The sequence below is a fragment of the Camelus bactrianus genome, chromosome 6, assembly GCF_048773025.1.
Source record: "Camelus bactrianus isolate YW-2024 breed Bactrian camel chromosome 6, ASM4877302v1, whole genome shotgun sequence".
NCBI classification, from domain to species: Eukaryota; Metazoa; Chordata; class Mammalia; order Artiodactyla; family Camelidae; genus Camelus; species Camelus bactrianus.
Window position 1 is genome coordinate 24,459,482 of NC_133544.1, and position 17,945 is coordinate 24,477,426.

General features: G+C 37.6%; 1 protein-coding gene across 1 annotated transcript in view; it reads left to right on the forward strand.

Annotated features, from left to right (window-relative positions):
• TMED10 (transmembrane p24 trafficking protein 10) overlaps positions 1-13,531 on the forward strand; it is a 35,719-nt gene extending 22,188 nt beyond the window's left edge. The window contains exons 3-5 of the mRNA XM_010963035.3: positions 1,255-1,328; positions 9,573-9,699; positions 10,293-13,531. Coding sequence (XP_010961337.1) covers positions 1,255-1,328; positions 9,573-9,699; positions 10,293-10,414 — 323 coding nt within the window. The 3' untranslated portion in view covers positions 10,415-13,531. The remainder of the gene's footprint in view (positions 1-1,254; positions 1,329-9,572; positions 9,700-10,292) is intronic.
• The last annotated feature ends 4,414 nt before the right edge of the window (positions 13,532-17,945 follow it).

Here is a 17,945-nt window from a genome sequence, read left to right on the forward strand (position 1 = left end):
TCTGTCTGCCTTCAGGTGCTACCTCTTGAGTGAAGTCTGTCCTCAAACTAATCTCTTCCCTCGTCTAACTTTTGCTCCATAGCAGGAATTATCTGAACTATTTTTTTTTCCTTAAAAGTTTCATACTGCTTTGCATTTTCACTGTAACTTATTCATATTTACGTCTTGATGCCCATCAAGTTCTTTGAAGGCAGAGATTGTTATCTCCAGCACAGTTCTAGCACCCAGTGAGTTCCCAATGAGTGTTTATTGAATTGACTTCAGTCCATTTCAGAAAATTTCCAGTGTCTCTCAGGGTACAGTACCATTCTCTGTAGCTTATTATGGTCTCAGGAACACCAGATGCTTTAGTGGCACTGTTTCCCAAAACTCCTAATTTCATGCAGCAGTTTTTAATTTTATAAGTACTCAGGTGAATTCCAGGGACTGATCAGTTTTCTGGGGCTCTTTTGAATCTTTCCTTTTCTCCCACTTGATGATTCCTTTTTGATCAAGCTGAATCAGATTACTTTTTCTAATAAGAACATTGCTCTGTTGGTCCTACTATCCCAAGTAGACATTTTTCTGTGTAAAAAAGTATCTCTGAGAATTGAATTCTTATTGTTAAGTTTCTTCTTGGGCTCTTTTCTTTTAAGGGCTTTATGGAAATAGTCCTGTAACATTTTATTTACCTATTGAAATGGGTGTACTTTGACCAAAATGTTTAAATTAACTGGAATATTAGAAAAACCCTGTGTTCTTTTCAGTACTTACATTTGTATTAAGTAAATTCAAGTTTAGCGTATACCCATAGTCCTTTTCTCAAAATTTCACAGGGCAGCTTTTTCAGGTGTGGAAGTGTCCCTTTTCAGCCTGAGTTGGTGCCCACTACCTATTACTGGTCCATATGCCACTCAGTTGTATACTGTTTTGACTTTTGAGTTGTATTTCCTAATCCGATAAGCCTATGTGTTTTCTCTTCTCCTGTTTTATCCCTCTGGAGTACTAGCTACAGTATCTTGTGTCCTGCTCCCTCAGAGATGTTTGCCAGCAGCATGTTCTCATTGCTTTCCGGCACCCCATACAGATAGAGGCTTTGTCTGGAATGCTTGAGATTTTAGCCAGAGCCAGGAATTTTCTGCAGCTGAGTAGGGGGAGGAGTTGCGGCTATTTCCCTCTATTGAGAGGGTTGAGGCTAGGGAGAGGGAGGGTGGGTGGGTGATTTCCCGGAATTTTAAATATTTCTCACAATGAATCCTTTGATTTCTTTCTCAGGAACAGGGCGGATACCTGACCAACTCGTGATCCTAGACATGAAGCATGGAGTAGAGGCGAAAAATTATGAAGAGGTATGTCCTGATTTAACAGCCAATGGAGGCAGTAGCATGCCGTGCTCTGTGAGGTTTCTGTGACCTAGTCAGGCCAACAGGCTGTGCTTTGCCCAGAAGGCTGTGGTTTTCTCAGCAGTCATGTGACAACCAGCTTGATATAAAAAGTTGTGTTAACAGCCTTGAACAATAATTCTGGCTGTGCTGTCAGCCAGATGACTGGACCAACTGTCCCATAAAAATATTGGTGTGATAAAACACTCAAGCACATGCCATTAGTTCTCTTGAGACAGGGACCAGATATATATTTATAATTTTTAAAAGCTGGAATTCATTTATATGTTAATGTTCAAGGTTAAGAAAAATGATTTGCTTTTAATTCTTAAGGCTTTTATTTGCAGACTGACAGTTATATAGATAGCTAGGGCACGGATTCAGTGCTGTGCTGTCTTTGAGAAACACAATAGGCAAGAGTAGCTTTTAGTTAAAATAATTTCACACTTTTCAGGAAGAGAGCAAGATGGAAGAAACTGCAAGAGACTAGGTTTTTGTTGACAGGAAGTACTGTAGAGATTAAAAACTGACACTTATTTGGATGGTAGGGAGGTGGGGGTGTGCACATAATAAGGGGAAGGGGGACTGAGCCCTTTTTTTCTCTATTATGAGAGACTCTAGGTCAGCACAAGATGGTTCTTCAAATGAAGAGCACCTTTGAAAAACCACCAGAACTATTTAGGACTGAAGGATTGATCTTTACAGAAAGATAAGAGTGTTTTTACCCAGATCAGAGTCTTTTTACGACAATAGCTGAAGGCATGAAGAAGAGGTGGGGTACGGGAGATGTAAATGGCTTTTGAAGAATGTAAACTGCATAAACAAAGGGAAGTTGTTTTAAATGATTTTAGGGTATTTTCTAGGAATGATGGAACAAGGAGAAGTTGTTCTATCTTTGGTCAGAATTTGGCAGGGAAATAGCCTAAAATGGAAGAAGACTGGAAGCGCCTGGCAGATCCTGCAGCAGGAAGGAGCACTGCAGTAATTGCAGCTCTTGAGGTCTTTCCTCTTCTTCCCTAGTTCATGTGCTCAACTGAACAAAACTAGACTGAGTTATTTATGGGCAATAAACAGGAGCAAGCAATGCAAACATGAATGGAAGACAGTTCCTGGTAGAAACTTTGATTTGCTTGTTTCGGTCTCCAGGCTAGTTTAATTAAAAGAAATAAAGCAAGAGCCTTTTTGATGGAATAAGTTGAAAATCCTTTTCAACTTTTATGATTCAGAAGAATCTAAATTATAATTAATTATAAAGTTAAAGTGCTGTTGTAAGGTATAAAACACTAAGAAAAATGTTTTATTGTTAGGAGGTGGAAGAATAGGTAAAATGATTTTCAGTTTTGGATTACTACTGCTATATCCTCAGCCTCAGACCATTCTCTAAGCAAGCATTCATTGAATTCCTACTATGTGGAATTTTTACCTGTTGTAATCCACCCCCAATATGATGGCCATCATTAGGTAATCTATATTAAATGACAGGACACTTGATTAGACATTAGACACAGCTTGTTCTTCTCTAAAACACATAGTATTGTTGTGAGTTTACATACAGAATGATGTGGACATCACTGTCGTATAACATTTTAGAACCCCCATACCTCCTGGAATTTCCATTGTCCTTGGACTTAGTTGACACTGGGAAAGGGCCTTTATCTTTTCTGACCTTTTACTTAACCCAAGAGGGGAATCCCTAGCAGAAAGGAAACCACAGTGCTTCCTTTGCCTGCTTCCTGCTTCGAAAGTCTGGCACATCCTAAGCCTTTCTTTACGCACATGGTTACAACACAACTCTTAAATTCTGTTACCTAACCAAGAAACTCCTCCCACTACTTTGTTCGGTGACCTACCCTCCTTCCACCAAAAAAGCAGATCAGACTGAGACAGAGGAGGAGAAGTGGTTATGACACAGGCCAAAGACCAGCCCTTTTCTCAGTCTGTGGCTAGGCTCCCTTGAACCTTGCTCAAAAACAGCTGTTAGTTGTCTCTGGGCTAATACTGTGACAAGAACATGGATAATAGAAGCACTTGTTCCTTGGTTAATTACCAGAGAGCACTAAGCATAGGTAGAGGTTTTGAGGCAGTGGAAAGCCTTTATCTCCAGAAGTTTGGGGCCCTTTAGCATCAGTTTTTAGATTTAGGAAAATGTCACGTTTCTTTAATTTTTTCACATCTAACGTATTTCTCCCTCACACTTGTGGACTTCTTAATTCTGAAACCCTATGTGGTCCTGTAAAATTCTTTAGTAATCAGTGTTTTAATAGCTGGGCATAGTACCACACTACCTGCTAAATTGTTATGGAGGATTAGTTAATGCATGTGGATTGCTATGCAAACACGATATAAATGTAAGGTGATAGTATTTGGAAGGCAGAATGGTTGCCATTTTGTAAAGAAGCATAGTCTTGTAGTTTGAATTCTTTAAAGAGACAGAATGCATATGGCCTCAGAAATGAAGTACTTTTGATTCCCTCTGTTCTATTTTAAGGACCTCTCACCACTATCTTTTGCCCCTCAGAGGATGGCATCTTTGTAGAATCAATATGTGCATCTCTTTTTAGTTTGTGGTCTGAACTAGAACAGCTGTTTGCAGGGACTTACTGTCTGTTCATACAGTTGTGGGAATGAAGGTAATTATCCCAAGAAGGAGCTGTCTGACATATCCTTTAACTCTTGGGCTGTGTATGTCCCTTCTTGCTGTGAATATCAGCATTTCACCACAACTAAAATCCTGTTTTGCCTAGGAGTTCTATTGGTCTGTCATTTGCTATCAACAGATACATCAAAAACATAGTTGCCTTTGTTGGAGTAACAGCTGAAGACTTTCCAAAAGTTCTGTTTCTCTGAATGCCCTCAGGAAGGAGGAACTCTGCTTCTACATACTAGATCTCCAATCCCCTTCCTGACATAAGTTAAATGAAATAACATCGGTAAAGCACCTGACACGTAGGTGATCAGTTTAGTAGATTTTATCTCGCTTCTTCCCTTTCTGGAAACTGCCAGATGGCTATGGCAGTGTAAATAGGATCTTGCTAAATTTCATTCATTTAGCCCTAAGATTGGCAGTATTATCTGGACTTACTTTGGCACATTGTTGACCTTTTGACCTTCTATGGAGAAGCCTGTGATTCATATACCCGCACGCATAAGTAGACTTGCCTTGCCTTTGGGTGTAAGTCTGTCTTCTTTATCTTGATTATATTAGACTGGATAGTCTCCATTTTTGTTGCTATGCTTCTAAAATTTGCAGAGGCTGTGGAGATAACAGAATAATTTGACTGCATCTGGCTTACCTCAAGAAGCTTCTCTCAAGTTTCTTAATGTTCCACCAAGGAAAAGAATCTAGTGATTCTCTAGAGGCTGGTTTCACATGTGTGTTTAAGCAATTTTTCAGATCTAACACCTTTCCTTGGTACAATTACATATAATTGAACTCGATAGATTCAGATCATCATTGGAATGGAAGATTTGGATGTGGTTTAAGAAGTAGTAATTTTACAGTTATTTTGGAGGTATTGTAGATGTGCAGGGAAAGCTTTTCCAAGCACTACCTACCACTGCAGATGAGAGTGATAGATATTGTGGTAATAGATACTGTGATAGAACTTTCTCCTAGGCAGTGGGCCTTGTGAAAAATGAATGCTGAGTAAAAGTAGGTACAGAATGCTGTTAATGTATAGGAACTGCTGACTTCAGGGGATCAGCAGCACCTAATATCCACTATGAGAAAGTTGGCTCCTTTGAAGAAGGCACAGAATGGCCATAATGGGTCAGTTACATGTGTGTACCATGTATCAGGCTTTTGGGATTATACAAAGTGTGCATCGTTTTAATTCCGCTGAGTTCAAGATCTAAACTAGCATGGGAAAAAAAGATGAAAATCAAAATCATGTGAATAGAACAATGTCTGATTGAATGTTAATTGTGTGGCACAGTCTAAGTATTGTAGGGCTTTAGGGAAGAGGGAGTCAGTGTGGACGGGGTGGTTAAAGGAGGCATCCTGGTTAATGCTAGAAAGATAGGTAAGATTTGGATACGCTGAGTATGTGTGCTTTTGGAAGTCAGGGATTCCTTTTTGCTGGTGTTTTAGAGCAGAGCTTTGCAGTTTTGATGCTGAATAAATGCTTTGGTAACCCTGGGCAGGGAGTCAAGAGACCATGGTTCTGCTAGTCTTGGTCTTCCACCCAAAGGACTGAGTAACTTTACGGAATCGTCAGTTTTCCTCATTTGTAAAATGAAGTCTCTTGTAGCTCTGATATTCTTTGGTTGGTTAGTGCCTAAATGCAGCCTACAAGGGGAATGCTACCTCCTAGTGGAGAACCTTTGTTACACATTGTTAAATAGGCTTTGCTTTTATCGAACTGTTGACAAAACACATGTCATCCTTTCAACCAAGGAAGATAAAAGTAGACTAGAAGAATAATGACATGCCTTCATGAAGCATGTATAATGTCACATTCTTACAGACACTTTGAACATTAAATCAGGTGCTTAGAATAGCAGAACAACAGTCAGTGGGCATATTGATAGAGCTTTTCTTGTTAGCTTTTTCACTCTCTGTGATACTGGCTCAGTGATACTGGCTGAATGCTTAGTCCTGGGCAAGTGAAGAGGGTCTACCTGATACTTAGGATAATTTGTTTTTGAATTTTACTCTCTTAGTCTATAAAAATTAGAGTAATAGCAGTATGAAAACTAGGAAGTTTGACTGATAAACTGGACAACTTACTCAGATCCTTGCAGCCTAATATAGCTCATTAACTTCACCTTTGAGCCAGAAAAACACTTACACAATAAAATATAAACTCAGACTTGGATTGCAATCCCAGCTCCACGAAGCTCTGAGATCTTGGGCAAGTAATTTTAATACTTAGAGCCTTAGTTTCCCACCTGAGAAATTTAGGAATAATCATATTCACTCTATATATAGGGTTATGAGGATTAAGTGAGATGACAAGATATACAATATGTATCACATTCTGGATTTATACTAATAGGTTTAATTCATTACATTACGTTTTTCATCTTCTTCCTCAATTTAGCTTCAGCCTAACTTTTGAGCCTTATATTTACCATCACCCACCCTCCATCCCCAAGCACGTGTGTGTATTAACACATGATTGTGTGCACACGCGCGCCTATTTATAACTGGACTACTTGTGATCTCCCAAACAGAGCCTACACTCTCCTCCCTCTGTGTGTTGGTTTACAGGTTCCCCTCAGCCTTAAATGTCTGTCTCTCTCATCTTTTAAAATCCTGCACAACTTGTGAGATGCAATTCACCCACTCCCTGTTAAGCTTTCCGTTATCCTTCCAATTATAATTAATCTCATGCTACTTTCTTTCCATTCCACTTCTGATGTGTACCTTTGTTGTAGAAGTTAATACATAATGCTTTATATTATGGTTATAGCTTTTTATGTGAGCCTCTCCACCTGACTGTAAGCTTATTAGGAGCAGAGATCATAATTTATCTTGGTGCCTTGCACACATAGTAAGCACTCAAAAAAGCACTGTTGTTAGGGTCTTAAAAATATTTTTTAAAAACTTTTTTACATTTCTTTTGATTTCTAGGTTTAGATTAAATGTAGAAATAGATTCATTTGTTATTTTTGCTGTTTACCACCAAGTATCCATGATGTGTTAGATGGTTGAAACAGCAAGTTGATGTTCAGTGTTTTAGTTTCTTGACAGTTCTTCAAGTTTACTAGATTTTAAAGTAATATCAAGAATAGAGATAGTTCTTGGGTAAAGAATTTTTTTATTAGGGAAAGAGACCTTCATCCCACTCAAGAAGTCTAAAAATAATTTACTGAATTAAGGATAGCATAGAGTAATTATTTCATTGAGGAAATGAAATCTACTTGGAAGATACGTTATGAATAGAGGTATAGATTTAGAGTAGGACCTATGCTAGAAAAGGGATTAAGGAATTGAATGATTAAGTATACAATGATCTGTATGCCATATGGAATACTATGCAGCATTTAATAAGAATGAGGTGAATCTACAATCACTGAAGTTTTTGGAAAGAAAATGAAAAAAAGGAAGCCATAGGACAATATATACATTATGATTATATTTATAACTATTTTAATTATATTTTTCTGCATCATTTTTACACATACAAAAGCATAAGTAGTGTGTGTACCTTCTAACAAGGTCTGAAAAGATACACACCAGGTTCACAACCAAGGTTACCTCTGGGAAGGAATATGGGGATTAAGGAGCTATGAAGATGGGGCTTTTGTTTTTGTTCCCTTTGCTTCTGAATAATTTAAATTCTTCAGCAGGAGGACATATTAATGTGTTTCTTGAACAACTAAAAAATAAATGAAACACCAGAAAGGAAAGGATTGGGAACAGGTTTTTGGGCTATAATCTACAAAGGCCATTCTCAGTATCAAGTTTATTTTAATTCTCTCATCCTTTTTTGGGTTTTGGGCCTTTGGGCTACTGTCATTTAACCAAAAAAGGAGTGGGGAGTTAGAAGTTGTCTTCAAAGTAATTTTTTAAAATATTATTTTCAGCTGGCAGAGGCACAGCCATAGTTTCACTTCTAGTTCCTTTTGTAAGTTTCTATTCAGGGAGCCTTAAATCACTTAACTCTAAAGATGTATCATGCCATTGCCTTTAGGCTGTCTCATTCAGGAAGCTTTGGAGGGGAAGGTACACACCAGAAGGGAAAATGTTAAACAGCCTATGGTTCATCTTATTATATTATATATCTTCTGTATCTTTTTCCTGGAGAATTTCTTTGCTCTGCCCCTCTATATGCTCTATATGAAATCAGTAGTACACACACACACACACACACACACACACACACACACACAACTAACCATTTGGTAAATCTTATACCCAATTAGCTTTATTCTGTTCTGCACCTGTCAGTCATGCCATTAACTCTACCCAACGTTTTACAAACGTAAGAAAATGTACATCCAGTGAGAGAAAACTTAGGTAGATCATTACAAATCCATCACCACATTTTAGGTACCTTAAATATAAACTCAAGTTTTACATCCCTACCTTAATAACAGCTTCTGATTTTATTTTAAAGAACTTTATCTTGTTCTTCATATATTTGGTGAAGAATATAGTTTAGCAGAGAGAACATAAGAACACCCTTAAACTGTTCCCATTCAGCCCATATTAACTGCTGTTAACATTTAACAGAAAAAGAACAGGGAAGGTGAACTGGACAAAAGAGAAGAAAAAGTAGGGAGGTGCATAGAGAGAATGAATGGGAAATAGGGAGCAAAAAAGCAAATGTAGATACATTTTTTCAAAGAATTCTCTGTGGAAAAAATATAAGAGCAGCTGGTATATGAGTTTTAATATCTGGAAAGCTCTGGTGGTATATCCCCATTTTAAACGTAAATCATAATCTAAGATTGATAATAAAAAACAAATAGAATAATGAAATCCTTGCTTTGGTCATGTATGACTTTAGTTATCAGATACTCTTGGAGATTTCACAGTGGTCTAGTTTGGAAAAGGAAGATAGTTTATTTCTTTCTCACACCCTTCATTACTGAGCATACAGGGAAGTCTTTGGAGATTTCTTTTGATAACTGGCTGTGTAATTAAAAACAAAATACACAGTGCAGCTTTTTTGTTTTTTGCTTTGTTTTGTTTTGTTTCTTTAGCAGACCTAGGATTCATCTGTGCTCTAGAGCTTTGAAGCAAACCTTAGAGCTGTTGTGGGATTTAAATGAGCAAATCAGAATTCTCTAATTTTGCGGTTTGATTTATCATCTTAATGCTGTTATGGTTTACATACTCTCTCATTCCTGTGCAGTCCCTGTTGGGAATTTGTTGTTTTCTTCTAAAACCACATTTGACTAATACTATGATTCTCACACTTACTCTAATAATATTGTTTATTTCTTAGACATAAGTGGAAGGGCAAAGTTAAGTGCTTTATTAAGTCAGAAATCTTGGGAAAATAGTATATCTTTTATAGCCTACCATATTACAGTGCTTCTAAGGAGGTTTTAATCAAAATTAAAGTATTAAAAAAGTGAGATGGAAACATATAAAGGGTTACAGGGAAGGGAAGATGCCCAAATTTTAAAATGAGTTAGAATGATGGCAGAAGAGATTTTAAGCTTGGTGAAACTTTTTAAAAGTCTCCTCTGTTACTTTGTGTTCTTGATTGGAACAGTTTTTTCAGGGAATGGGTTTATAATTCCTTTCTTTTCCAGATTGCAAAAGTTGAGAAGCTCAAACCTTTGGAGGTGGAGCTACGACGCCTAGAAGACCTCTCAGAGTCTATTGTTAATGATTTCGCCTATATGAAGAAGCGAGAGGAAGAGATGCGTGATACCAATGGTGAGTGGAATGATGGCTCTTATTTCTCAGTAAGTGCACCATGAAGGAGACAAGTCCCCACACTTTAAATTCTGGTGTGCCCTTTTCTGTTTTGCCAAAGGGGGTTGTATGAAGGATAATTGCTTACTTCAGTATTGTTGCTGCTACAGGTAAATAAGCCATGTTAGATTTTCAGAGGAATAGCAATTTTCTCTGTGATAAGCAGTTGACCATATTCTCAGTCAGCTTATAGTGTATCAAACTGATAATACTAATCTCTGTAATTTTTAAGTTTTTTGTTTGTTTTGTGGGGGAGATAATTAGGTTTATTTATTTATCTATTTATTTTAATGGAGGTATGGGGGGATTGAATCCAGGAACTCATGCATGCTAAGCATGCATTCTACCACTGAACTATATCTCCCCCTCAATCTTTGTAACTTTCAATATTTATATATTGAATAATGAAAATTTAAGAAAAAACTATCTGAAATCCTACTGTAAGGCCTAGGGACAGAGTGAAGCTAATTAATTGCCTTTTTCTCTGGCCATCGTTTAGCCTGCTGATCCTCACTTCATTACATTTACAACACTTTTTTTTTTTTTTTTTTTAGAGTCAACAAATACTCGGGTCCTGTACTTCAGCATCTTTTCAATGTTCTGCCTCATTGGACTAGCTACCTGGCAGGTCTTCTACCTGCGTCGCTTCTTCAAGGCCAAGAAGTTGATTGAGTAATAAAGCCCAGTCTCCTCCTACCTTGTATCTTAGCCAGCAGAACATCGCTGGGACGTGCCTAGCCTAAGCATCCTACCAACAGCACCATCATGGCACGTTGGAGCTTTCTCGCCAGAACTGATCTCTTTTGGTGTGGGAGGACATCAGTTACCACCTACACCCAACAAGTCAAAGAGGGACTTCTTTTTAACTTGGTAGGACTTGGACTGGTTTTGACAGTAAGACTATTATTAGAGTCACCTATGACAAAAAATAGGGGTTACCTAGATAATGCCAAAGCCAGCATTTGTACTGGGTTTCCTCGTATGATCTGTTTGAACCATGTTTTCTTTCCTTCTCCCACTTGCTCACCAGATTGGGCTTCCACTCTAGTTCCTTTACCAAGATTTTTATGACCATGTTGAACTTGTTTCATTCAGATTGTCCTGTTTGAATTTCTGTGTGACAACACCCTTAACTTTCTCTTGATTCTTAGCTGAAATGTTTAGGTAGCTTCTGGTGATACCCTTTCATAAGTTTGTGTCTCTTTAAAGGGTGATGGATGTGACACCTCATACAAATGAGCTTTGAAGTGTAGATAACTCTTAAAGAAAATTTCATTTTAGAGAATTAAAATATTTGTGCTCAGTTGCTTGAACTTTTTTCTTTTTGTGTGTTTATGTGTTTATGTGTGTTTAGTTCTGTACATTTATCACGTATAGATTCATGTGACTACCATCACAAGATGCAGAGCCGTTCCACCACATGGATTGCTTGTGCTACCCTTTTATAGCCACAGTCACTTCCTTCCTTACCCCCAAGCCTCAGCCTCTGGCAACCACTTATCTGTTCTCCATCTCTAATTTTGTCATTTTAAGAGTGTCATATAAATGGAATAATATAGTATGTAACCTTTTGAGATTGACTTTTTTCACTCAGCATAATGCCCTTGAAATCCATCCAAGTTGTTGCATATTCCACCAGTTTGTTCCACTTTATTGTTCAGTAATATTTCATAGTGTGGATATACCACAGTTTGCTTAACCATTCACCCACTGAAAGACATCGGGGTTGTTGTTTTCAGTTTTCGGCCATTACTAACTAATAAAGTTGCTGTGAACATTCATGTACAGGTTTTTTTTATGTGAACATAAATTTTTATTTCTCTGGGATAAATGCCCAAGAGATGAGTTGCTGGGTTGTATGGAAAACAGTTTATTTTTGTAGGAAACTGTCCTGCTCTTTTTCCAGGGTGATTATCCATTTTATATTCCCACCGGCAATGTATGATCAATCCAGTTTCTCCACATCCTCACCAGTATTTGCTATTATTTTTTATTTTTCAGTCATTCTGATAGGCATATGTAATGATACTTCACTGTGGTTTTAACTTGCATTTTCCTGATAGCTGATGATGTTGAACATCTTTTTCATGTGTTTATTTGTCATCTGTTTATCTTCCTCAGTGAGATAGCTGTTCATGTCCTTTGCCCATTTTATAATTAGATTGTGTGCTCTTTTTACTATTGGGGTTTTTTTTAATTGAAGTATAGTTGGTTTACACTATTGAGTTTTGAGAGTTCTTTGTGTATCCTAGATATAAGTCCTTTGTCCGTTACGTGGTTGCTTAAATTTTTAACCTGACTTCTACAAAAGAAAAAAATAAGCAAAATTTACCAAGTCTTCTTACACGGCAAGTCACTGACTTAATTTCTGTTCTTATGTGTTCCATCTAATTTCTGTTCTTGCGTGTTCCATCTAATTTCTGTTCTTACGTGTTCCATCTAGAGAATGAAGACATAAGAGTTATTTAAAAATAACACACCTGGGAGGATCATGAATAGAGTAAATACTTGAAAACATATGTTGTGAAAGCAAAGCCAAGAATCACTATGGGAATATGAAGTGCCTAAAGGCCAATACTAATGTAAATAAGAGAAAGTGTGGACACACGTGACCATGTTCGTAAACAATTGTGAAAAATACCATCACTTGAAATTTTCCCCATTTCTTCCAGTAAAGTAGGTAGGAGTTTGTCCTTTCTGTAATCTCTTTTTTAACCCCTGCCGACAGTTGTAGGGCTTGTCTAATAGCAGTGGCAGAAATTACAGGATTTAGGACCCTGTAGTTTGGCAGCATATTGGAATTAACAAGAGAGTGCTGCTGGGATGACCTGGATAAAGTACAAAGGGGGAAGAGGGAGTGAGTTATGTTGTTAAAATCTCAGGCTCTTCTCTTAATGTTCCAGCTACTGTGAACCCCAAAGCCTTTTTTTCTCCCTTCCTTTGACTCCCTGTGTGAATTTCTCTGGTGTGGCATAAAAGTGGTTCTTTCATTAATTTGTGCAACATTGCCATCTGCTGTTAAGAATTGGTAGGTACTGCTTCTGAGGCCCTGGCAGCCAAATCCTCATCATAAAGGCAGCAGATGTGGATAAGGTCTATTTGTGGTATTACACATACTGAACGACAGAGGATATATCCAAGCAGGAAAGAAAATAACCAAATTTGTGGGTTAAGATCCATCCCTAGATGCTTAAAGGTGAAATTCTGTTCTGTACCATTAGCCTAACAAGATACTCTCATATTTCTGACTGGTGCCTTTCTCCCTTTTAGAAGAAATGAAAGCTATTCAGTTGGTTAGTCTTCTGTTCTGACAAAATGTCTGAGAAGAAGATAGGAGAGGAGAATATTTTATTTTGCTGATGTTTTATTCCCAAATATGACTTCGTGAAACTGAAATTCTTTCATGTCCTTTCCTTTTACTCATGCCAAAACTACCAACTTGGACATTTATGCTTTAGATTTAAAGTTCATTGACATTATACCTTGATTTTATCTAAAAAGTAAAAATTTTGCTTTTGGTAAAAGATTAGTGCAAGAGCAAATCAGCTTTAAAAACAAGGATGTTATCTGCGTTCCTCCATTTTTGACCCGGTTAATCAACAGTCTGTAAATGATTGATGAGAATGATACAGTTTAAGTAAGCTTTGTTATCTGTTGTCGTAAACCCCTGTCATAAGCCATTTTTCTGTTTGTTTAATGGAAAGAGGCATGTGGGATTTATACAGATTCACTTGTAAGTATTGGATTGGGGATTTTTGTGTAAATTTTCTCAAATAAAGTCTAGCAGAAACCATTTTAGGTGTATTTTTCTGTTACTCTTGAGTATTTCTTTGTCTGGATTGGCAATAATTCCTCCATATTCCTCAGTATTAAAGTATGGCAAATTATATGTGACAAATTAGAGGGGAAAAAGTCCATAATTTACTCCAGATGGATAAAGTTTATGTGAGCTAGTTAAAGTTTATTATGCTTTATATATAAATGTATAAACTATACATAATGTGTATATAAATAATAATAATTACACATATTCAGAAAGACCAAATAGGGTTTTGTTAACTAGGAATTCTCTGTAGCTTCTCTGTTTTGAAAACTGCTATTGGAATTATTCCTACAGAGAGTCTTCAACCTTTCCCTCCATTCCTAAAATACCCCTCCCAATTTAGAACCTTGCAGGACTTGCTTTTTTGCCCCATTATATCTATGCAAAACCCCACTCTAGCAAGTAAAGCCATCTTCTCTTTTCCTTTTGCTTGGAGTTGAACATTTTCCATAAAGCTTCTAAGAGTCAACCTGAAGTGCTTTGCACATTGACTAGCTGGCCTCTTTTTATCCTCTACCTCCATTCCCCCAAAAAACAATTAATAAATTATGTCAGTGAATCTATAGTCAATAAGGTAGTGGTTCCCAACATTTGAGTATACTTTAACATCAAAAATATCTTATTTCTCCCTGATGTTTTAGAGAACATAAATAATGAATTCAGCAAAATGTATAAGTGAATTTAAATTTAGTTGTCTCAACAGTATCATATACATGCTAAACGGCTGTACATGTTTTGAGAATTATTACCTATTCAGTCTGCTACTGCGGTATCTCACATAACATGAGCCCCATGAATAATACAAAATTTTTAGTACCACATTAAAAGAGTAGAAACAAACAGATGAAATTAACTTTAATAATATATTTAGTCTAATATATCCAAAACAATTTCAACCTGTAGTCAATATAAAAATGACAAAGATACGTTACATTCTTTTTCCATATAAAGTCTGAAAACTAGTGTGCATTTTATAGCTACAGCACATGTCCATTCAGATGCCACAATTCAAATGCTTAATAGTTTAATGTAGCTAGTGTCTACTATATTGGACAGTGAAGACAGAGACTTTGCTTAGTACTTTGGTAGTTTCTTTAACATTAACAGTAACTCTTTGGCCTGTGGGGATCTGCTATTCACAAGTGAGAATGTATGCTATATATCATCCTAACTATTTGCTTGTTAAAATATAAAATTGAAATATCCTTTTTTTTTTTTTTTTTGCAAGGGCACTTTAAAATCAGTTATACCTTCAGAATGTTGAGGACTTAAGAATATTCAAAAGTCAGATATTTAGTTTCATTTATATCTTGTATAATGAAGTGCTGAGCATGAGTGTTTCTGTTCTGTATTCTCTGAGATGGAAAAGGATGTTTGTTAAGCTTATATCTGTGTGTTATACCGAGAACAATTCACAACATCAGGCTAACCAAGTTACAGAAAATTGTCTAGTTCCTCATTGCAAAGATGTCAGAAAAAACAAATTTTTTAAAAAGTATTTTACTTATTACTGTATTATTTAATTGGGGAAGGCAGGTAATTACACTTATTTGTTTTTAGAGGAGGTACTGGGGATTGAACCCAGGACCTCATGCATGCTAAGCATGCACTGTACCACTTGAGCTATATCCCCCCCTTGAATTTTTAAGCTTTGGCTGAAAACTACTTAGCTTCTTGGAATGAAGGTCAACAGTTATTGTTTTAAGTAATTGGTTTTTCCATTCAACTCAAAAAAACAATTATTGATTATTCTGTTTAATGTGCTGAACTAAACTCTGGAGTAGACCCAGATAAACAAGAAGCATGCTTATCCTCAAGGTGCCTTCTAATTAATAGGAGGAAGTAGATGGAATGGCCTCTATCCAGGATGATCTCCCTACTTTCCTTAGCCATCACTGACTTAACATTTTGGATATTCCTCCAGAAAGCCTTCATTAACCCAGCTAATTTGGCTTGGAAAGTTGCCCTCTTTCTAGAAGATTGTACTTTCCTTATAATAGCACTTACACACTGCTGTAATTGCCTGGTTAATTGTTACATGGAGTGTAAGCTCCAGAAGAGTAGGAACCATGTTTATTTTGTTCTCTTTTGTAACCCAGCACCTGACACAGGTTGGTACTCAGTGTTTGTTGAATGAATGAATTGAAAATTCAGAACTATCTGTACAATCTAGACCCCTGGAATTAAACCAACAAAATAAAATTTAACAAGGATTATCAGTCAGTCATGCATTTAGGTTTAAAAAATGTTATATACATACCAGATAATAATGATCTGATATTCATTCAACAAATAATTTTTAAGCCCATAATATCAAGCACTTCTCTAGGCACTGATGATACATCACTATGAACAAGAGCATAAAATCCAGGCTCTCATGGAGCTAATATTCTAATAATTGGAGATAGTCAATAAAGTAAACATAATAAACAAGACATCAATTTTATAGATAAGCATTGTGAAGAAAATAAGGAGTGATACAATCTGGTGGGAGGGCTGTGTTACTTTGGGTCAGATAGGATGAGAAAGAGACATAGGTCTGGTTAAATACAAGCACAATATAAACAGACCATCATGAAGGCTGGGACATTAGAAAAATTGGATCCAGATCAAGGAAGACTGAAATTCCTTGTACTCTACTATTCAGACCCAATGTGGAACATTATACAGAGTATAGGACATCATACTTTAAAAGGAAATGTTGATGAACTCTAGAGGTCAGAGGAATGTGAACTCATTAGCTCTTATACCCTTCACCCCATTCTACCAATTCTTTTCCTCCTATGTTTGCTGTCAGTATCCACCTACTCAGAAACCTAGACCTGAATCTCCTGGACTCAGACTTGCCTCACCAACCGTATCCCAACTGATCACAACGTTCTAAATAATCCTCAGATGAATTTCTTTTTTTTTTTTTTCCAGATGAATTTCTTAAATCTGGGCCCCCTCTCCACACACAGAAAGCACCTCAGTGCCAGTCTCCCAGCCTCCAGTCTTTGTATTCCATATTGTTATTAGAGTTCTTTGTAAAGTATAACTTTGGTCTTACGTAAGGTGATCATATTGTTTATCATCTGAGCTGGGCACTTGAGCAAAAGAAGGCTCCATTAATTATGCTAGGGGGGAAAGGTATAAATTGGGACTTCCCCAGCAAATTGGGACATATAGTCACACAAATTATGTAGTCCCCTGCTTAAAAATCAGTAAATTTCCACTGCCCATAGGAAAAGCCAAATTCCGAAAGTAAACATTTGAGGCCCCTGTCTTCCTGCTTCTACCCCACATTATGCCATGACCTCCAGCCACATGATCTTCTCTTAGCTCCAGTGCATCCTGTTCTCAGAGAGACCTGGAGCCATATTGCTGGTTTTGACTCCCAGCTCCCCTGAGTAGTTGTGTAACATTGAGCATTACTTAACCCCTCTATCTCAGTTCCTTCTGTAAAATGGAAATAATATGAAGATTAAATGGGATGATACATGGAAAGGAAACCTTTAGCACAGTACCAAGAATATAACAATAAATGTTAGCTGTTATCTCTGTAGGTCATATTCCCACAATTTTACAGATTAAAAAAAAACCTTATAGATGTGAAGTTGCCCAAGGTTACATAACTGATGAAACACGTTTTTCCACTGTATCGCAATTCTCCCAGACCTGAGGGCAGGGAGCATCTCTGCAGACTCCCCACCTCCAAATACGTATGTGGCACCTAGTGCTCAAAGAATGTTTCATGAGATCAGATGGTCAAAGATTTGGAAAGACACATGGAAGGAGAATGTGAAATCTGGAAAAAAAGAAAGGAGAGTGGACTTAAAATATTCTTGGAGGGGGGCATAGCTCAGTGGTAGAGCGCATGTTTAGCATCCTGGGTTCAATCCCCAGTACCTCTATTTAAAAAAAAAGAAAAGAAAATGGAAAAGGAAACAAAATATTCTTGGGAGCTTTGTGGAAGAGGGAGGGACTCAGAGTAGTTCTGGAAGAAATAACTGAACCCACGGACTGAGATGACGGGGCTAATATTCCTGCTTAGTATAATATCTTTACTATAACATCTCCGATATAGGTATTACAGACTTCGATTCCCCAGTCACTGCCCTTGAGATAGGCCTGGCGCCAAGATGAGACTGGACGACCTCTGGACCTCAAAGCCGTCTGGGTACCTGGCCAGGGAGGTTGTGGTGGGGAATCTGCAGGCATGTCAGTGACTCCCTTGGCCCTGCCGGAGCCCTTCGGCTCCACGCAGTCATCACCAGGCGCCGCCAACCACGCCCCAGGCCTCGCCTTCCCCGCGGGCCAGGAGGGAAGGAAGTCTTGCCCCGAGGCTAAGCTAGCCGACCTACGCAGGCGGAGGAAACCCCGCCGGGCCGGAAGCTCCCAAGAC